General features: G+C 39.7%; 1 protein-coding gene across 1 annotated transcript in view; it reads right to left on the bottom strand.

The window, feature by feature from the left end:
- ADGRG4 (adhesion G protein-coupled receptor G4) overlaps nucleotides 1-23,065 on the bottom strand; it is a 112,328-nt gene that overhangs the window by 51,989 nt on the left and 37,274 nt on the right. The window contains exons 4-11 of the mRNA XM_037733336.1: nucleotides 16,310-22,264; nucleotides 14,937-15,031; nucleotides 13,075-13,139; nucleotides 10,930-10,969; nucleotides 9,332-9,384; nucleotides 7,654-7,817; nucleotides 5,543-5,675; nucleotides 3,514-3,632 (exon numbers count right to left, since the gene is read on the bottom strand). Of these exons, the coding sequence (XP_037589264.1) occupies nucleotides 3,514-3,632; nucleotides 5,543-5,675; nucleotides 7,654-7,817; nucleotides 9,332-9,384; nucleotides 10,930-10,969; nucleotides 13,075-13,139; nucleotides 14,937-15,031; nucleotides 16,310-22,264 (6,624 nt within the window). The remainder of the gene's footprint in view (nucleotides 1-3,513; nucleotides 3,633-5,542; nucleotides 5,676-7,653; nucleotides 7,818-9,331; nucleotides 9,385-10,929; nucleotides 10,970-13,074; nucleotides 13,140-14,936; nucleotides 15,032-16,309; nucleotides 22,265-23,065) is intronic.

Genomic DNA, 23,065 nt, shown 5'->3' with positions numbered 1-23,065 from the left:
ATTCAATGTCTGGTGAGAGCTCATTTCCTGGCTCATAGACTTCCATTTTTTTCACTGTAACCTCACATGGTGAAAGGGGCAAAGAAGCTCTCTGGGGCTTCTTTTATTAGGGCACTAATCTCACTCATGAAGGCTCCGCCCTCATGACCTAATCACCTCCTAAAGGCTTCATCTCCAAATGCCATCACATTGGGGTTAGAATCTCAACGTATGAATTTTTGAGGCACACACACATTCAGCCTATAGTATATGCTTCACCAAAGGAGACATAAAGATGGCAAATGTGCATATGAAAAGCTATTCAACAACATATGTCATTAAGGAATTGCAAATTTAAGCAACAATCAGATACCACTACATACCTATTAGAATAGCCAAAATCTAAAACACTGACAACACTAAATGCTGGAAAGGATGTGAAACAATAGGAACTCCCATTGCTGATGAGAATGCAAAATGGTACAGCACTTTGGAAGGCAATTTGGCAGCTTCTTACAAGACTAAACATACTCTTATCATACAATCCAACAACGACACCTTTTGTTCTTTACCCAAATGAGTTGAACACTTAACATCCATACAAAAACCTGCACACAGATGTTTATAGTAGCCGTATTGATAGTTAACAGAACTTGGAGGCAACCAAGACGTCCTTCAGTAGGTGAATGAGTAAATAAACTGTGGTACATCCAGACAATGGAATATTATTCAGTGCCAAAAAGAAATGCACTGCCAAGCCATGAAAAGACATGGAAGAAATTTAAATGCACATAACTAAGTGAAAAAAGCCAATCTGAAAAGACTGCATATTGTAAGATTCCAATTATATGGCCTTCTGGAAAAAACAAAAACACAGAGATGGTAAAAAGACCTGTGATTTCCAGGGGTTGGGATGAAGGAGGGATGAATAAGTGGACGATAGAGGACTTTTAGAGCAGTGAAAATATCCCAGATGACACTGTAATGGTGGATTCATGTAATTATACATTTGTCCAAACCCACACAATGTACAACAGCAAGACTGAACACTAAAACTATGAACTATTGGTGATAACAATGTGTCAGTGTAGATTCAGTTGTAACAAATGTACCACTCTGGTGGGGAATATTGATGGTGGGGGAGTCTGTGCATGTGGTTGAGGGAGGGTATATGCTGGAGCTCTGTACTTTCTGCTCAGTTTTGCTGTGATTCTAAAACTGCTCTAAAAAACAAGTCTATAAAAATAAACAAAATTTTTAAAAAACTTTTAGCTAGACTGACCAAGATAAAAAAAGTGAACACACAAATTACTAAACTCAGGAATAAAGGTGTTCTGGGGGGGCATTACTACCAGCCATAATCTAAAACACAGATAATAATAAGTGTTTACAAGGATGTGAAGAAATTGGAACCTTCATACAGAGTTGGCAAAGATGTAGAATGGCACAACTGCTGTGGAAAACAGTTTTGAAGTTCCTCAAAAAGCTAATCATAGGGTTACCATATGACCTAGCAATTCTACTCTTCAATGTATACCCAAGAAAATTGAAAATGTATGTCTACACAAAATCTGCATATAAATGTGCATAGCCAGATTTTTAATAATAGCCAAAAGGTGCAAAAGAAATGTCCATCAACTGATGAGTTAATAAGCAAAATGTGGTATATCTATATAATGTAATATAATGTAGCCATAAAAATGAATGAAGCAATGATACATGCTACAACATTAGATGAACCTTAGAAACATGAAATGCCCCAAATAGGCACAATTCATAGAGACAAAAAGTAGATTAGTGGTTGCCCAGAGCTGGGGTCAGGGAGAAATGGAGAGACTGCTAATGAATACAGGGTTTCTTTTTGGGGTGGAGAAATATTCTGGAATTAGTGATGGCGGTTGCACAATCTAGTGAATATGCTTTTAAAAACCCACTAAATTGTACACATTAAATGAGTGAATTTTATGATATGTGAATATCTCCATTAAAAAGTATCTAAACAATATTGAGATATCGATCTCTGCTTATCGAATCAGAAAAAAGATCCAGAAGTCTGATAACAAAATGCTGTGTTGATGAAGGAGTTGTAAAAAAGGCACTTGTAATACCTTGCAAATGGGAATCTAAAATGTTGTAACTATTACAGAGAGCATTTTGACACCATCAAAAGTATGATTGACCCAGCAATTCCACGTTCAAGGATTTATGCTTTAGGTATACCCTACTTTCTCAAAATTGTGACATGTGTAATATTCTTTGAAGCAGTGGGGTTTTTATTTTAAAGAGATACTCTTTATTTTGAATCTCTTTACCTCATAATATGAAATATGCTAACAGTGTCACAAACCAAAATAAAAGCTAACATGGTCTACAAATGTATTTTTGAAAGAAATGCAACCTTCTATATTAGCTGCTTAGACAATGCTGTCTCCAAGGCATCTTATATAACATCAAAAATGTGAGTTTTTTAAAGTATGTTATACTATTTTCCCTACAATAAAAAAAACACAAAAATAGTTGTACAGTCATGTTTTCAAAAAAAAAAATGTTACTAACAACCTAAATACTCATCCACATGAAACAGGTTAAATAACTAAATTGCGGCACATTTATTGTGGTATAATAGAATGCAGAGAGGGAAAAAAAGAATGAGGAAACTCTTTATATACTGAGATTATATACATTTATATACAATAAATTTATATATATTTATATGTAATAATCTCTGCAATATACTGTTAAGAGAAAAAAGGAAGGTGAAGAATAGTGTGTATAGCATGCTCCAGTTTGTGTACAAAAAGTGAGGGAGAGTATATGTGTATACATACATATACATGCCATTATGAATGCATAAAATGTCTCTGTGGATAGTGACTGAATGGCTGAGGTCAGCAGTGGGAGAGAGACGTTTTACATATACTCTTTTTGTTTTTTGAATATTGAACTCGGTGGAGTATTACCTATTACATTTTTTTAATTAAAATAAATAAAAACAATAATTAGCCAAAAAAGTAAAAAAAGCCCAGGCGCGGTGGCTCATGCCTGTAATCCCAGCACTTTGGGAGGCCAAGGCAGGCGGATCATAAGGTCAGGAGTTTGAGACCAGCCTGACCAACATGGTGAAACCCCGCCTCTACTAAAAATATAAGAAGTTAGCCAGGCATGGTGGCAGGCACCTGTAATCCCAGTTACTTGGGAGGCTGAGGCAGGAAAATTGCTTGGACCTGGGAGGCAGAGGTTGCAGTGAGCCGAGATCATGCCACTGCACTTCAGCCTGGGCAACAAGAGTGAAACTCGGTCTCAAAAAAATCTATAAAACAAAAACAAACAAAAATCACTGAAAACACTGATAGTCCTAACATCTCATGCACCATCACCACCTCCACCAACATTAATCACCTTGGTTCTGAAACTGGATTTTCGTAAGGTAGATTTTCCTAAGTGAGGTTTGCCTATGCTGTCTTTGGTTTGAGGTCAAGTAGGCAAAGTAATCGAAGTTCCATAATTTGTCTTATATGTACAGAACAATCTTACCATCACTTATGGTAATATTAGCAAGATCCACAATCTTGTCAGGAAGTTCTTGAAGCAATTTGCATTGTTTAAACTTTGGCTTTTCCCACTGAGATTTGCCCGTGTTGATGCTGATTAAACTGAAAAAGAGAGGAAAGAGCTTTCTCATCAGAGGATGAGGCAAGGATAGTCTTAAAGCAAATGGTAACGGAACAGGTATATCCTTGGCATGCCTTCTCCTCGCCTGTCCCCAGCCTCCTGGCATAGAGAGCAAAGGTGGGAGCCCAGTATTATTTTGTGAAATGAAGCAATTTTGCTATCAGGGAGCAAGTGAATCTGGGATCAACATGTGGGAAGGGAGAAGGGGGTTGGATAAACAGACAAGGGAGCTGGGAATGGGGCATGGCAATGTTCTGCTGACCAAGAGTCAAGGCAGAAATGCTGCCCCTCTAGACATGACTCTTTACTCTCACTATCCCTTCTTATCCTTTTTAAAGGGGAAATTCCTGTTGGAATGTGGTCTCTATCTCAGCATATTAACTCACTCAAAACAATTAGTATAGAGTCCTCTACAGCCCATTTTCCTTCATCATCCACCCTCCCCCATGCCTCACCCAATTGAAACCAGTTCGTTTCAAGTCAGCTAACACATTTATTGAGCACCCACTCTGTTCTAGAAATGTTAATAGGTAGCACAGACAAACAGGGCAGGGTTTCATCCATCCCTCAAGGCGCTTATAATTAGGGGGTTTAAAACTCTAAATGTAACTACTCTAACTTAGGGCAAATATAAGATGAAAAGCTGTAAAAACAAAACTGAATCTACCAAACCACCATGGAAAGAGATGTTACTTTCAGCATTTGAGCTTGGAGGACAAGGTAGAAACGATAGAGGTAGTGAAAAACCTCTGTCCCCAACCCCAGGAAGAGTAAACAGCACAAGCAGACAAAGAGACACTAGGAAGCACTCATTGAGCTCAGAACAACAAACGGCCTTTTTGACTGGAGTGTATGGTAAAGGGAGGGAGAATGCTGAGTGAGACAGCAGGAGAGGAAGCCCATGGTCTGATGGACTATATTGAGGGGTTTGGATTTAATTCTTGAGGCAATGTCAAACTGGAGCAGGACGGTGGCATGATAGCAGCCATACTTCAGGAAAATCACGCTGGCAGCAGCGTGGGATACAGTTGGTGGAGCGGGTAAGGTGTACTGTGCAGTTAGATGGCAGGGAGACGGCTCTAAGAGTGGGCAATAAGGGCTTGCACCAAAGTAGTGGCAGTGGGGTTGGAAAAGAAAGGCTAGATGTGGGCTCTGACTAGGACCATCAAAGCTGTAGGACTTGCCAACTGATTAGACACAGGGAGGAAAAGGAAAGTCCTTGAAGTTGCTTTCTAAAAGACGGCTTTTTAGCTAACTCTGTCAAAATCTGCTGCCCCTCTAGTCTTGCCCACTTAAGTTAATGGCATAAATCATGAACAGCAGAGAGTAAGAAAAGAGGGCTGATGATTTTAAAAAGGAAAATGATAAAGTCAACAATAGAAGAGTGATTTAGTAAATTACTATGGCCCATCAACTAGATAGTTTCCAAGGCTGTTTTTTTTTTTTGAAACGAACATTAAGATCATGAATGTAAAACATGGAAAATGTTTAATAAACCATTGAATGGAAGGGTAAATTGCATTATTGATATGAGGACAGTGATTACCACTACATAAAATTTAAAGGCATACAGAGAAAGGCTAGATGAAAAAAATGCATGCCAACCTAAAAAGAGCTTTGTTCAGGCAATGGGGGTATGGGTGAATTTTTCTCTTTTGTTTTCTTGAATTTTCTTCTGGGATGATGGGTAACTTTTACCTTTTGTCTCCTTGAAAATTTTTCTTATTATGTTGCACGTGTATGTTTAAACAGATCCAAAAGGTAATAGACAAAGATTGGCACTAGAGATGGAGGAAGGGAGCACGCTCAGACAAATGACATAGAAACATGTCCCCAATTAAGCAGATCTTTGTGTATCTAAATTAGCAATTAGAACTTGGCCTGTACATACCAGATTCTTGTGGCGTTTCCATCTTCATTTTTTATGCATCTAGTTTGGGCTGTCTCTGTAGGGTTGGTTAATAGCCACTTATATGTCCCTTTGTATTTAGAGACTGTTTCATCAGCTTTGCATTTTCCAGGCTCTACAGAGAAAATGCATGCACATTTTAAAGGGCAAGAGTCACTGAAAAGTATTATGAACATCCATTATTAATATTACTATATAACAATATAATATAGTAATATATATTATTATGAATGTTATTATTATGCTGCACGTAAAGAGCAGCAAATTAAAAAGAAAACTTTTTCTACCTTGCCATTTCGATCAGGACTTATTGAAAATATCATTACATGGAGTGTTTTTTTTTAATAATAAACCACCCAATATAGCCGCATATTTAATCCTTTTTATTAAAACAGCCAATTGATGAGAGAAGTTTTTCTAAAATTTTTTGTAGAGACGGCTTCTTGCTATGTTATAGAGGCTGGTCTGAAACTCCTGGCCTCAAGCAACCCTCCCATCTCAGCCTCCCAAAGATCTGGGATTATAAGCGTGAGCCACCTCACCTGACATTGTTTTGTCTTGTTTTTAAAACAATACATATGCATTGAAAAAATTCAAGCCACATATTGGAGTGTAGAGTCAAAAGTCAAAAGTCCCCTCCTACCAATTTCCCCGCTTCTGAGATACCCACTGTTATCAGTTTTATGTCCGAAGATGAGACTGTAAGCCAACTTCTCTCTCTGGAATGGCCCCCTTCTTAATCAACTCTGGGATGGATTTTGTATTAGTAAACTCAGTGTATCTGAAATTATCAATATAGACAGAGGAGGTCTGTTTTGCTTGTTTGTTTGTGATATGAGGTTTCACTGTGCCACTCAGGCTGGAGTGCAGTGGTGTGATCATGGCTCACTGCAGCCTCAATCTCCTGGCCTCTAGTGATCTTCCTGCCTCAGCCTCCTGAATAGCTGGCACTAGAGGTGTGCATCACCAAGTCCAGTTAATTTTTTATTTTTGTAGAGACAGAGTCTTGCTTTATTGCCCGGGGTGGTCTCGAACTCTTGACCTTAAGTGATCCTCCTTAAGTGCTGAGATTATAGATGTAAGCCACTGCACGCAGCCTGGGGATCTGTTTTTGATGTTGGTGCTGAGGGACAGGGCAAACTTCCACAGACAGCTGCTAAGGCAAGGTTTGGCTGTCACATGAAGCGAAATGTGACCTGGGCTAAGTCTATATGATAAGTTCCCAGTTTTTACTGAGCACTCGCTGGGTTTCATGACCCTGATTCTGGAAATCTTTCCCTTAAGTGTTAAGAGAGTGGTGTGAGAAGTGGCCCAGCCAGCTTTGCTCAGCCATCTCACTCTCCATTCTGAGTGAGGGTGAAAGGTGCCTTCCTCTCACTCTTAGGATCCATTTGTTAGTGTCACGTACATGGTGGGCTCTGCCTGTGGCTTCCACACGTTTCTGCCCTCCATTTCACTCTCTCCCCTGCACCATCACAGGCTGCCCTCTGATACTTAATCTATTGCCAAGGATTGTGCATTCTGATGCCTGTGTGTGTTATCTGGCATTAGAGCTATGTGAGTTTAATGATTTCTATAGCAGCCTATTGGGAAAAAGGAACAAAGCTGCACTGGGAAGGAGGTGGAGTGACCTTTTAGCCTTTCACTTTTACCAGTAAAGCTTTGCTAATCAGAGAATGCCCATGATAGAAATCTGGGACAGTATCCAGATCACTTGCCAAGATGAATAATGTGGCTGAATCAATCAATAAATTAGCAAGTATCTATTGGGCATCTATTGTGTGTTAATGAGGAAGCTCTTTAAGTCTCTGGGTATTTATGCAACAGAGAAAACTCTTCCATTCTATTGATGGACTGACCATTGCTAATACCCATGACCAGAGACTTTAGTAACTCCTCCAGCACTCTGTTCTTCCATAAATTCTTAAAGGTAGAAAGGTCATCAGATCAAGTGGGTACCAAGGATATAGAAAGGAACATAAAGATGACTTCTCTCCTTTCGGAACTCAGAATCCTTAACCAGGCATACATTATGACTTTTGTAATAAAAGAAGTAAATTCGTACTGCAATAGCCACCCCCCCAAAAAATTACCTAGTTTTTTCACTGCAACGTGTTCAGAGTTTACTAATAACGTCAATTGATCCTGTGTGAAGTTTCCATGCGTGAAGTTGCCATGTATTTTACTTTTGATTTTGCTAATCAATTCAGAGGATGCTAAGGAAGAGCTGGCTTTTATGATGACCTGACAAACACAGCTACAAAGCAGAATAAAAAAGAAAGATTGTTGGAGTTATGTCAACGAAGTGCAACTTCGCCTGCAGTGCTGAAATTCTGTACTGCTGATTTAATTGGTAGTTCATAAATGTCAAACATTTTACAGCTATTAAGTGGACAATCCTAAGAAGTGATGGAAGACAGCATACTGAAATGTTCTGATAAATTTTCTCTTATCCTAAACAGACAATGCAAAACCTACTTTCAAAAGAATGGTCACTAATGTATCCATTGTGCTGAAATTGCTAGCCTTGAGATTTCTCTGAGTTTGTAATAATTAAAAGAGAAGATGGAGTTCTCAGGATTTATTATTTCAGATAGAACCTTTTATTCTCCTGGTCTCCAATTTACCCATCATTAAGAAAATAGGGCAAATAGGCCTATGATGCTCAATTAGTCTATAAAGAAGTGTTCTGAAGAAGGCTCACTTCTATAATAAGTAATAATGATGATAATGATAGTGATAGTAGCTAACATTTGTGAAGCTCTTCCTCCGCATGTTCTGATTCACTTTATTCTCACAACAACCGTATGAGGTAATGCTATTATCATTCCCATAATACAGAAGACGGAACTCAGCCTCAGGAAGATAACGTTTCCCATGGTCACAAAGACTTAGTTTTTATGTCCACTAAAAGATCACTGATGAAAGGTTAGGGCTGTCCTTGACTTCATCCTCTATCCTCTATAGCAAGATCCTCAAATATTCTGAATTCCTCTAATATTCCATTAAGAAGCACATTTTGGATTTTAAAAACTTACCTATATTTTTCTTCCATTTCCATTTGTAGATACAGCTTGTTGAAGAACATATTTACTAAGTGTCCTGCCAGCTGCAAGTTAGACATGTCTGTACTTGCTCAAAACTTCTCTCTACGTCTACTCTAAGTGATGTTTCCCCCTCCCCTGACCCATATTTGGTGAAGTCCCTGCTCATCCTATCTCCTTCCTTTGGGGCCTATCTCTTCTCAGCTTTCATCTTTCCAGTCCGCAGAGGAGTCTTCATTTTAAACGTCCCCTCCTGCTTGCAACAGACCCTCTACTCCATTTCAAAGACCTCTTCATCGGTCTTCTTTGGCTATACGTTCTTCCTGATGTGCATCAAACACATCAGGAAGCATTCTGGGAGTAGCTGGACCACGAATCTGAACAGAACTGAAGCTACTTTCCATGTTGTTGTTGCTTCCAACTTCTCTGTCAAGTATTTCGTGGACCTTTTTGACCACAGCAAACACTTCACTCTCCCGACCCAGATTATGACCACCCCATTTTCTCTTCATTGCAAAGCAACAGCAGGCTGGCTGCTAGGCTGTGCTGCGACCAACCAAAACAACAGATTTCATGAAGGCAAGGGCCTAATTACAGCATCTGTGAAATAATCGTTGGGTACTTTGATCTCCTTCTGACAACTTTGGCCATCTGGCCATACATACGGAATTAAATGGAAGGAAAATCAGAACTAAATGTACCAGCTATTAATAAACTCAGTTCCTACCTGTATGGTACATAGGAAATAGTAGCCATTCCTTGTCCTTCTCTCTGTTCCAGCTAACGCAAAAGAAAAGTTCATAGTCACTGAAATCTCTAAACAAATGTCACAGAATACAGGGCTTATTGTTAATAACAATTATATAATTATGCTTTACATTTATGTAACCCATGACCATCTACAAACTACCTTTAAAAACATCAATGCATTTACTCCTCACACCAACCCTGCAGGGTGGGCAATGCAGGGACGCAGGGACTGTCACCCTGTTTTCTACATGAGGAATCTGAGTCACAGAGAGGTTAAATGGTCTGCCCAGTACCACACAGCTGACAAGTCACAGAACTGGGAGCAGAATCTAAGCCTTCTGTATCTAGATATTAACATGCTGTTGACAATTGTAAACACTATCAAACATTTACTATGTTCTAAGCCCTGTGCTAAACACTTAACATAGATTATCTCATCTTATCCTTCCAACAGCCCTCATCTTACAGATGAGGAAACTGTGGCATGGAGAAGTTAATTAAGTTGCCCAAGTTCTCATAGGCAGGAAGTGGGAAAGCAGGGGTTCCAACCCAGGCAGCTTGACCCATTATCATCAAAAGGATTTTACACCTGTTATTGATAGGAATTTTAGTTATGTTATTTATAATGTGTTACAGCAAAATTTCTGACTCAGCTATTTACATAAAATATTTTTAATGTCAATGGATAATTTGGAATGCACTACAGGCTTTTTGTTTTTTAAGAGGCAGGGTCTTGCTCTATCACCAAGGCTGGAGTGCAGTGGTGCAATCGTAATTCAGTGCAGCCTTGAAATCTGGGCTTATGTGATCCTCACACCTCAGCCTCCTGTGTAGCTGGGACTACAGGAGGCATCACCATGCCCAGCTAATATTTTAGAATTACTTTTTGTAGAGATGGGGTCTCTCTATGTTGCTCAGACTGATCTTGAACTCCTGGTCTCAAGAAATCCTCCCACTTCGGCCTCCCAAATCTCTGGGATTACAGGTGTGAGTCATTGCACCTGGCCCCTGTACTGTGGGCTTGATTGTATTGTGTATCATCAAAATATTTAAGTCATACTTAAGTATCTGGAAAGCTGTGTGCTTGCTACTCATTTTAGAGTGCGCTATTGTAAAGTTTTGAGGCAGTGCAACAAGAACTGAGAATTGGGGCAAGGATGATGGGAGATAGTTTTATCACACATTGGCTTCAAATCTGGACAAATAGAGGGTGGATTTGTTGTGTGAATGCCAGTCTTGCAAACAATTGTGTCACTCTTGGAAGAGCTAGGCTTTTTTACAAGACATCTACAACTAAGAAATTCATTTATCATTTACAATCCCCGAGTCATTCCACACTCCTGTAGACCAGAAAATGTGCCTCAAAAAGCTGCCAAATGGATAGTTCAGAAAAGCAGGAGATGGTTTTCCTGATGGCTTTTTGTGCAAGTCCCAAAGGAAGTAATGTAATTTTACCCCCGGTTGTCACAACAGAACCTCGCCTGATAATATACACTTGGGTGGAAGAGCTATTGACTTACATCTAATCAGGCATAGGATAGGTCACAAGTAGATTCATTCTGAAAAATTACTTACAATAGCTTGATCCATGACCATTTCTTCCTCTGAAATGTCCCTGTATCAAAAGCATTACAAAAGTATAGGAAAATGAAATATAGTACCAAGTATACAGAGCACAAAATCAGGAGAAAGGCAACTCTGAGGCAGAACAGTAGACTCCTCCCAGCTTGAAATTCAAATAATGCTGAGGCTCCAGAGGAACACTTCCAATGGGCTTGCTTATTATATGCACACCAAAATGGTTGCAAACCTTTGACTTAGTAACCCTGCATCCAGGAATCTACTCCATAATGGTAACAGCAAAAGTGCATAAAATGTACAAACAAGTGGAAATTACTCAACTGTCCATCATTAGATAATTGGAGGAAAACATCATGGCACATCCCATAGCCTTTGTTACAGTCTTTTGTTATAATATTGGGTGTGCTAGGCCTCAGAAGCTGGCTTCAGCAAACAGAATCTCTCTTATCTTCTCCCACCCTCTTTTCACCTGCCCCAAGGCAGAACTCTAATCTTTCTTCACCTTTCTGATGGTGAGTCTTAAGACCCTCTCCAGACAGTCTTGCCTCATATGAGACTCGGGAAAGGAATGCTAACATAATGATGTTTCCATAAAATCCCAAGAAGACTGGGTTTGGAGAACTTCCCAATAGCTCAACACATGGAGGTTCCTGGAGGGTGATGCACCCAGGGAGATCACAGAAGCTCCGTGCCCCTTGTCCCTTACCTCACCTTACGCATCTCTTCATTTGTATCTTCTGCAGTATTCTTTATAATAAACCAATAAACAACTGTTTTCCTGAGTTCTGTGAGCCACTTTAGCAAATTAATCAAATTCAAAGAGGGTGTCATGGGAACCCCAAGTTGAAGTCAGTTAGTCAGAAGTTCTGGAGGCCTGGACTTTTGATTGGTGTCTGGGGTGAGGGGCAGTCTTGAGGACCTGTGAGATCTGAAGCCATCTTCAAGAGGATAGCACCAGAATGGAATTGAAGTGGAGGACAACCAACTAGTGTCAGCTGCTTGGTGTGTTGGGGGGAAATCCCCACACATTTGGTCGTAGAAGTCTCCTATGGTGATTGTTGCATTGGTATGACAGTGGAGAGAAAAATTTGAATTTTTCTGAAACAGTGCCCTTATAAGAAGAGACAGGAGAGCTTTCTTTCTCTCTGCTCTCTGCCACTTGAGGACACAAAAAGAAGAGGGCAATCACCAGACACCGAACCTTCCAACCCTTGATGTTGGACTTCCCAGTCTCTGGAACTGTGAGCAATAAATTTCTGTGGTTTAAGCCATCTAGTTTGTAGTATTTTTGTTATAGTAACTCAAAACTGATTAAGACAATAACCTACCATAGATTTACCTCCATTCATTTATATGAATCTTCTTGAACCTATTAATACTTGTATGAATTAATACTTGATTAATAATTAACAATTTATACTCAAATATGTAAGGGAAACCAAAGTCCCAGTGTACAGGAGACAGGCAGTAGCATTTTATGTTTTAAAAATCAGTTTACCATGGCTGAACAGAGCCATGCCTATTTTTAAAAGACCTTCTGCCAGGTGTCCCTTTACAGATGACTAGTATATGTGCAGGGAAAGAATACAGGGAATATTTCCCAGGTAAGCAATTGCCTTTGCCATAGTTTCCATGATACTACTCAGTGCCTGCCCATTTCAGGGCAATCACTTTTCGAAATTTGTACCCCAAGCAAATCTTGGACTAGTCAACATTCTTGCTTTAGACATTTCAAGTTGACTTTGGAATTTCTCATTTCTGAAAGTGAATCATTTTAAATTAAAAGGCTGTATAAATCCTCATGCATTGTCCATCCATAGCATTTCAAGGCATGATTTTTGTCTAAGTCACAGAATCATAGAATCTTAGAGATGAAAGTGGCATTAGAGGTAACTCACTCTAACTGCACGACTTCTATTGATTTTCTTTTGTTTTATTCTCCCATTGATTTTATGCCCTACAATAGTAATATAATTTTTTCCTCATGCCAAAGGGAAGCTACTCAGGAAAAAAAGATGCAACTAAACATGTGGTAGCCCTAAATCTCAGGCATAAACATTGGAAATCCCCTCCAGATAGGAACAGACCCAAAATGCCCTCAAATTGCCATTTGACCCACAGTAAATGTCATTCACGTACCTGCTTTTAATTTGGGTTTTCAGATTAGCAAGAGAAAATTCGCTGTCCTGAAATATAGAATTCAACTGTACAAGACAAAGAAAAATCAGTGTTAGTATTCTGCTCCTCTGGTTTAACCGAGCAAAGTCACCTGAGATGATGTGATCATTAAGCTGCACTCATTATTTCAGCTGGCTCAACATTTCCATCTGCTCCACAGAGTTTTTCAATTTACATTTTACCTACTGTTATGGGCTGAATTGTGTCTTTTCAAAACTCAAATGTTGAAGCCCTAACCCTGAATGTTGTTACATTCAGACATAAGGCCTTTCGGGACAGAATTAAAGTTAAATAAGACCATGAAAGTGGAGCCCTAATCCAATAAGACTGGTGTCCTTATAAGAAGAAAAAGAGAGACCAGGGATGCATGTGCACAAAAGAAAGATCACGTGATGACAGAAGTGAGAAGATGGCTATCTGCAAACCAAGGAGAGAGGCCTCACCAGAAACTAACTCTGCCAGCACCTTAATCTTAGACTTCCAGCCTCCAGAACTGAGAAAATGAATGTCTGTTGTTTAAGTCACCCAGTCTATGGTATCTTGTTATGGTAGTCTGAGTAGACTAATACACCCATCCATTTTCGAATATTTATAACCATGTCATAGACACTTGAAAATAAGTGCTGACAGGAAAAGAGGGGAAACAGATATGATTATTTGCTGTTGGGAGATGGTGCAAGTTGGTGTCGCCTATCCGAGAGGCCATTTAGTGACAGCTATTTAAATGTGAAAGGTTCACATCCTTTCATCTACTGATTCCAATTCTAGGAATTTATCCAATAAAAATGCTTAAGGGTCCCAAAATTTATTTCTAGGGAATTGTTTTCAGCATTGTTTCTTTTTTAAACATTTTATTTTTTAAAGAAGACAAGATCTTGCCATGTCGCCCAGGCTGCTCTAGAACTCCTGGGCTCCAGCAATCCTTTTGCTTCAACTTCTCAGAGTACTAGGATTACAGGCATGAGCCACACTGTCTAGCCCAGCATTGTTTCTAAATAGAGAAAAAGATAGAAACAACTTAAATGTCCACCAATGGATTAAAAAAAAACTATAATACAACCATGCAATGAAATCCTATGCATCTGGTAAAGTGTATGATATGTATTTATCAGCATGAATACATGCAAAGATACATAGTTAAGTGCAGAGAAGGTGGAACAAGTTGAAGAATAGCACAACTAGTACAATTAGAATTATTTTTTAAAAGAACACACATGCATCAATGTTATAATGCACATAGAAAAAATCTAAAAGAATGTATCTTAAACTATTAAGAGGAATTAATGCATACAGCAGTATTAGAGAGGACATTTACTTTCTGGGCTTTAGAGGTCAATGTCTGATTTTTTTTTACAGGGAGTATGTATTAGTCATATCAAGAAAAAAATAAGAATAAGTAAAACATTCATCGTGTTGGAAAGAGAAAAAATAAAATACAGAAAACAATAATACTTAAATACAATGGCATATATTTTGTTATTACTGCTCTCCCACTTTCCCCAAATAGGAAAATTTGACCAAGACTTAGAATTTGTGTCAGTGGAGGGAAATGTACAGATCTCAACAAATGAAAATAATAACATTCCATAAAAGCTTTCAGCACTGGCACTATGAAAGAGAGATAGCATACATTCTCATGGTGTTGCTTACAGAATAGACAGATTTGCAGCAAAAAACAAAATAAAAACTACTCAGCTGTGAAATTGATTATTGGTAGAAAAAAGTAAAGCCTGGTTTTAATATACTCTGTCATATATATATATATATAAATATATATATATATATATTTACATATACCATAAATATGCAAAAGATTATTTTACCCAATTTTCTGTAAATTCATTTATAACACTGGTAATAAGGATCCTTGGCTCTTCAACAAAGACAGAGAAGCTCATTTCAATATTGTAGAAGGAAACTGTAATTAAAAATAAGTAGGTTAATTTTATTCATTTAGTTCAAAAAATTTGACTTCTGTAAATTTGGTGAAAAGTGTTCTCTGTTTTAAAGTAAACCAAATAATAACGTCTCATGCCTAAACTTAGCTTAATTTAACTCCAAGGTCAAAAACCAACATTTTTGACTCATATCAAAAAGGATGTTACCATCCCAATTTTGCTCTCATTATTTGGGCAATTTGATTTCTAGTTGCCAGACACTCCACAAATCCCACCAATTCTCTACTCTCATTGGCCAACAGATTTCCAGTCCACTCAAAGACCAAGCTGAACGTTATCTCAGAAGATCATTTGCCCTGAGAAAATAACTGTTTTTTTCTTCCTGAACTTTGTTTTCTGCTTTAGGTTTTCCTCTCCTTATTTCCCTCTTGCTCTTGTGTATCCTTTCAAATTTCTATTGTAAAATGTTAAAGTTGCAGGAGGCCAGGCACAGTGGCTCGTGCCTGTAGTCCCAGCTCTTTGGGAGGCCAAGGTGTGTGGATCATGAGGTCAGGAGTTCAAGACCAGCCTGGCCAAGATGGTGAAACCCCGTCTCTATTAAAAATACACAAATTAGCTGGGCATGGTAGCAGGCACCTATAGTCCCAGCTACTTGGGAGGCTGAAGCAGAGAATTACTTGAACCCAGGAGGCAGAGGTTGCAGTTAACCAAGATCACACCACTGTACTCCAGCCTGGGCAACAGAGCGAGACACCATATCAAAAAAAAAAAAAAAAAAAAAAAAAAAAAGGTGCAGGAACATTCAAAATGTGAACAATATGAAAGCCAAATATTCCCTGGCCTTGGACAAGCTCTCTTAGCCAGCTGCAGGTAGGGATTGGAGAAGTCTGAGACCTGCATAAAAGGAATCCAAAAGGCAGGATAGGGTATCTTCTGATGTTTTTTTTTCTGGTGTTTTCTGGTGTGTGGTCAGCATGTGGTGAGGTTCCTAGTCCATGTGCACATTGGCAGAATCAGAGTCAGAATTTCAAGAGCAAAACAGGCGGAAAGCGGGCTTCAAAATTGCCATGCTGAGTGAAAAGATACATTTGCATTATATTTCAGTAAAGCAAAGACAAGAAAGATGGCTAGAGAACTTTGTATTTGGACAAGGCATTCACTCACTGTCTGAAGGAGATAAGAAACACCTGCACCTTTCACTCTTTTCTGTCTTCCAAGAACTGGCCACTTTGGAGAACACATGACCCATAGCACATAAATTCTGTTGGGGCTACACCGCATGCATTATGGAGCAGTACCTGTGGACTTGGTGGCAATAGGCGAAGTTGATGCTTCTGTAGATAGAAAGGAAGGTGTGGCATCTAACCTCGTGGTCTCAAAAAAGGACAATATTGGTGAAGACACAGTTGCTATAGAAGGATGCGTCACCCCAGTGGATATGAGTGGAAATAAGGCTCCAGGAACAGTGGATGTAGTAGTCATTATATTTAGGAGGGAGTCCACTGTGGGCTTAGGAATAATTAAAGTAGAGAGTGATGATGCACCTGGAATTCTGCTCCATGAAGATGTTATTGTAGAGCTAGGCAGAGACATGGAACCAGCAGATACAGTGTGGTCAGTTGTAGAAGGTGACATGCTCTTTCCACTGAAGGATGAAGGATGAGGCACAGTCCTGGGGTTGGCAGTTACTGTGGTTCTGGAGGATGCTTCAGGGTGTGTGTAAATGTACACAATGTCATCTGTGACTTTTATAGACATAGGAAAAGAAGTTTGGAAGCCAGTAGTGATACCACCCAGTGTAGATGCAGGAGTGGTCTGGGTGAGTATGGTGCTTATAGTAGCAGGGGGTAGTGTTGTCAATTTAGTGAATGGATGCACTGATATGTCCGATGTCAGAAATGTTGATTTTGACACCTCTACTGTAGAGGAAGTCATAACATGAGGGACATTAGATACAGCTGATGAAGGGGAGCCAGAAGGGAGGCTAGATAAGAGCCATGTCAGAGTGGGTAAAGTAGTAGCCTTTGAAATTACAGATCCTGAAGTGGCACCAGAAAGATTCGATGGGAGTGTGGTCCCAGGAGTTACAGATGTGGTCATTTTCTCAACTGTGTGCTTAATGTCAGCCAAAGTGGTAGGGATAGCTCTTAAAGATGTTGATATTGAAGGGTTCTCAGAAAGCCCATAGGTAGGAAGAATTCCTGACATAGGAATAGATGACATTGCCGTGACATCTTTAGATACTAGACCAGTCTGAGAGGCAGTGAATGTTGACAAAGTCCCAGGAACAAGGTGTAGAGTCTCCGTTTCCATCTGATTGGATGTAGGTACATGAATAGTGGTGGAAATTGGAAACTGAGAACCTTCAGCTATGGGCATGTTCCAGGAAGTCATAAGCAGAGATTGGGTATTACTAGATGTGATTCTTGTTCCCAGAGCTGGAAATTCAACCATGTGGGATGTGGGAGGAGGAGAGGTCTTTGGAGTAGAAAGCTCAGCTTCAGTACTATGAGGTGAATAGAGAAATGATGTCAAAGAGGGTGGAATTGTGCTGGATGGGGTCCATGGAGGGTATGAAACAGGGGTATTCAAAGATGTGGCATGGTTTGTTAAGGAAGTCTTTTCTGACAAGGAAGTCATCTTTCCAGTATTAGAAGATAGGTAAATGGCGGTCGTTTTAACACTTTTTGTGGGTCCAAAAGTACTCTTAAAGCTAGTCAGAGATGGGGAAACCTGAATACTGGAGGAAGTATGGACACTATCTGCATGAGTAGGTAAAATCATATTTTCAGGAACAGTGGTTCTGGAATAAGTATTTGTGAGAGCTGCCCCTGTACCACTGTTTACCATAGATAGGGAGCTGTCAGTAATCCCAGATAATATCTCGAAAGTTGTAGCCTCATCTGCTTGTGATGACTGTTGACTTCCTGACAGAAATGGTGAAAATGTGGTTTTTGGAATGGAGGAAATAGCTTCAGTGTTCTTAGAGCTGAGTGGAGAGAAGGCAGTGGTGCCTACAAATGGAGTCACTATCCCAGCCATAATAGTGGTTGGAACGGTTTTCACAGAGGGCAATGTTGGCTCTGTTGGAGAGAAAAAGGTTGTAGATGTGATCCTGGAAGGTACCCCTATTATTTCTGTAGTGAAAGCAGAAGAAGCCCTTTTGTTTTTTGAAGAAGGCCAAGCATATGTCACAGGTGTGACATCCAATGTTTGCATGGTCATAGTAATCATGGGGGTAACTGAAGACAATAAAGTAGAGAATGACCCAGCTGTTGTGGAAGTGTCAGAAGAGACTGTTGCAGGAGCGAAAGCAGAGTTATTAACTGGCGTTAAGGACATTTCAGACATGGGCCCAGAAGTGGCTGTGCAGGGACTTTTCAAACAACCTGGATGCATTGTTTTAGGAGACTTAGTTATTAATATTGCGGGAGTGTCAGAAACTTTTGTGGAGGTGAAGGCAGTTACATTAACTGGCAATGAGGACATCTGGTAAATAGGAGTGGACGTTGCCATGGAGGCCTCTTTATGAAGTGTTATAGGTACATTTGGAACAGAAAAGGCTGTAGTGATCCTGTCGGAGAGAACTGTAAAACTGTCATTATATAATCCAGTTGTGGAAAGAGACAAGGACTCAGGGAAAGTCTTTGTGCTTTCAGAAATGAAAGAGGCAACTGAAGTCACCTCAGGTTGTGTACTAAGTGAAGGCAGGTGTGAAAAAGTTGTATTGATATCCATAGCATCTGATATTCTGGCTGAGCTGAAAGTTGTGGTATCTACAAATGAAGTATCCTGGCCATATGAGATAGAGTGAGTCACATAGGTGGAGTTTGCCATCATTTCCACTGTCCTGGGTGTATATGCTGAAAGGGCACTCGTGTTCTCTTTTTCAGGGAGAGCTGTTTTCCCAAGACTGGTAGATATTTCTGGAATGTGAACATCTACTGTGTTACTTGAGGTCAAGGTAGGTATAATCTGTGTGCTTACAGAAGTGGGAGATAAAGCCGAATTTCCATCAGAGGAAGCCCCAAGTGGAATCTCTGAAGGCAAATGTGTTTGGTAACTGGAAATTTTTGTGGTCTCAGAAAATCCTGTATCCAAAGACGGAGTATCCTGGGAGTATGAAATAAAAGACTTATTTGATGAGGACATTTCTGTCATCTCCACAGTTCTAGGGTTTTTTCCCAGGGAGATGGTCATCTGGTCTTTGTTGGAAGATAAGGTAGAGGTGCTAGTCGCCAATTGGGACATTGGTGTGTGTACACGATATGTGGCAGACTGAGAAATGTGACTGTCTACTGAAGTAGTAAGCTTATTGGCAGAGGTGTGTGAGAGCATGGTCTCATCAACAACAGAGGTCTCTGCAGTGCCAGTAGTTAAGCTGGCAACATCTCCACCACCACTGAAAGTATACTGGAAGCTGAGAGCATAGGTAGAAGTCTCTTCTACTTGAGATATGGGTTGAGTTACTTCTAGTGTAGACATAGTTGAGATCACAGGAGTGGAGGACGCAGTAGGAATGTTGTCAGGGGGAGGTTCCGAGCAGAGAAGAGTGTGTGTAGATGGGGTTACTGTATCAACTGAGGTGGAGGAAAGGGTGGTCTTAGCCTTAGCTATCACAGGAGTGGAGAGACTCAGTGAAGGAAATGGAGTTTCTGTTAGAGAAGGAACTGCCATGGATGTCTTCCTGACAGAGATTACTGTGGCCTTTGAAGTGGTATGAATCGAGTCTCTGTGGGAAGGCACAATATCACTGGTTGTGGAAGCAGTCTGATCCAATGGTGGTACCAATGCTGTGGTCATTGTAGTCGATGATAGATTTGAGACATCTGAGAGCATAGATGTAGAAAAAGCCCTGGCCAGTGTAGACGGCTCAGACATGGTAACCTCAGTTTCCTGAGACACCACAGAACTGCCATTAACTGGCAGTGAGAACATATGAGTAACAGGCATATGGGTTTCTGAGGAATGAGCAGCTGTAGGCTGTGGAGGTAAGATATCATCAGACAAAGACGTAACTGTCCTGTCTGTAGGGGTAGTGGGGAAACTGGTTCCTGATATCCTTGTGGTAGAAGCACCCAGGAATTCACTGAATATATGTGTGCTCCCAGAAGTGGGGGATCCAGCTGAAATGCCCTCAGATGTCTCTGAAGTCCAGTGTGCTACATAGGTGTGGTTGGAATTAAACATTTCTGTCATTTCATTGTATGAACTCCTAGGTGTGGTTTTCACCAATTTTGTTGAAAGCCAACTTTCTCTCACCTCAGTTGGTGCAGTTTTATTATCCAATGGGGTAGTCAGCTTTTCTATATCAGGAGAAGAGGAAACAGTGACAGAAGCTGTCACCATTTGTGCTGATTCATCTGTCACTTCCAGCATTGTTGAAAATGGAGAAACCTCAGCTACTGCTGCTATAGTTGATTTTCCCATAAGATAATGGGAAGTTGCTTCTTTTCTTGTCACAGTGGCATTAAAGCTTTGTGTTGTTGCTGACCTTGGTACAGGAGTTGTTGTATCTCCAAATACAATTGCATCACTTATTTCTGTTTGTGTGGTTTCAGAAGCACTTTCCTCAGTAGAAAAATTTGGTTGAATGTAAGCAAGAGTAGATATTATATCTACAGATGGAACAACAGTCTCCCTTGATATTGAAGGAAGTTCATTTGCAGGTTTTGTAGACATAGGGACTGTTTTTAGTAGTAAGGTGGTAAGTTTAAACTCAGGCAGACTGGTCATGAATGTCAATTTGGATACAGCTGTTGCATATCTGGCTGTGGTAGCATCAGTGGTAGTGGTACCTTCACTCTCTGGAGATGCTTTCAGTGGGGTGATAATATTAGTAATTGTGGATATATGTTCTTCATGAGTAGTGCTCTCATGAAATGCTGATGTGAAATTTTCATTAGGCACAAATGTGAGTATGGTGGTTGTGTTCATAGATGTCAGCAGGGTCTGCTCTGGCCTGGAAGTCCAAATGGTCTCATTGGTGAAGAACAGATGGGCATCTTCATCAGTTGTGGATGTGGGAACTGACCCAGGTGCTTTGGATGCGGAGGCTGATCTAGTGGCAATCAAAGTAAGCATGTGTTCATCAGCTGTAAGTGTATTCTGGGTATAAACTGGTCCTGTGACTGTGGAGGAAAGCATAGTTTCAGCCACTGTAGGTACAAGTGTGATTTCAGGAGTTAAGGCTGTACGTGTAGCTTCAGCATCAATAACAGTCTGTACATTCTCAGTCCCAGTAAATGAAAAGGATGTTAAGAAAGAAAGAGTCTTAGAGGAGGTCTCTTTAGACATGGATGTAGACATGCCATCTTCTACTCTGGGTAAAGAGACATTCTGAAAATTTGTAGATGTCAATTCTGTTTCAGCTATTTTCGGGGCAGGCGTGGTCTCAATAAGCCTAGTTGGGAGAGTTAATGAATGGGCTGTAAATGCTATTTTCTTGTCAGTTGTTGCCAATGGAGATGATGTCTGGTTTTTAGGAGATACAGAATCTACCGGAGCAGCTGTGGAGATGAGCACAGACTCAGGTGGGAATGCTGATGCAGTCCCAATGTGAGTAGCTGCAGGTGAAGTCTTTCCCACTGTCAACCAAGGTACAGTTTCGGCTGCTGTAGATTCGGCAAACTCCTGGCCAGCTGTGGAGATAGAGAGTGCCCCGATATTTGTGGATTTTTGTTTCAGACAAGATGTTGTAGACATAGATGTTGACTCAATAGTTGGAAGTAAAGATGTTGTCTTCCTAACAGCCCACTGAGATTTAATTGCTGAAGTTGTAGATACAATCGAATTCTTGGTAAGTCTGGATGTGGATAGGAAATTAGAAGGTGTAGGTGGTTGAAAGATTTCAGTAGCCATGGCTTCAGCCATTTTTGTTGTGTTTGTGTTTTCAGAAGATGGGGATTTTGTATTTTTCATGGAACTGGTAGTAGTATCTACAGATATACTCTGGTTAGGCATAGAGATGGCTGCTGAAGTTGATAAAACATCTACTGCAAATGTAGCTGTCTCAGCTACCAGTGTCTTTAAAATTTTTTGTGCAGTCATTGTTTCCAGAGGTGGAGATGTTGTACTAGAATATGATATGGTTGTATAATCAGTTGCAAATATAGGTATGCTTTGAGACAACACTGTAGAGGAATGTGCAGTATTTTGTGGTTTTAGTCCAGTAATTTGAGGTGGAGTGGTCATATCTATCTGTTGTGAAAGAGTTGTACTTCTTTCTTGAATTGTCGTATTTTCAGGAACAACTAAAAAAAATCAGAAAGAATGTGTTATTTCAGATTCGGCTTTTGAAACCAGAGACAATTCTTTAAGAAAGGGCTCTATAATTTCTGTTCATTTTGTGAGACAGTATCACAGATATAATCAAATCATGTGATAACTTGGTTTTCCATAAGATAATTTTTTTACTTTCTACAATCTCTATGTGGCTCTCATAGCACCCTGATTAAGTAACTGGTAAGAGGACATCCATTTCATAGTAACTTCATAAGATATATAAACATTCCTAAAAAAGGGATGCATGCTACAGTAGTGCATTGATTAAGAAGATTAGCTTTGGGAAATGATCCAACTCCTTGAAAGACACAGCTATAAGAACTCAGTTAAGAAGAAATAGATAACTTGAATAATCCTATATCTATTAAAGAAATGGAACTGTGTAGTTTAAAATATTCCAAAAAAGAAAAATCAACCTTAGATTCAAATAGATTAGTTTTAAATCCTGGTTCCATCACTTTCACACTCATTACATAACCATGGACTAGTTGCTTAACCTCTCTGTGCTTCATTTTCCTCCTCTATAACATGACGATCATAATAATACTTATCCTATAAAATTGTTAGGAGATATGAGTTAATGTGTGTAAAACACTTAGCATAGCTTCTCATACAGAGTATGTGCTCAAAAAACAGTTGACTTTGACTTGGCCAACTTTCTATCACTCATTTAAACACTAGGTTGAAATTTTTTAATCAGGAACCCCCAAATTAACATTTATTTAGTAGTAGTGAATTGAAAATACTCTTTTCATTGCGTTCCACTACAC

This window comes from Cebus imitator, unplaced genomic scaffold (assembly GCF_001604975.1).
Source record: "Cebus imitator isolate Cc_AM_T3 unplaced genomic scaffold, Cebus_imitator-1.0 Scaffold517, whole genome shotgun sequence".
In the NCBI taxonomy this organism is placed as follows: Eukaryota; Metazoa; Chordata; class Mammalia; order Primates; family Cebidae; genus Cebus; species Cebus imitator.
This window is presented reverse-complemented; position numbering and strand designations above follow the sequence as displayed.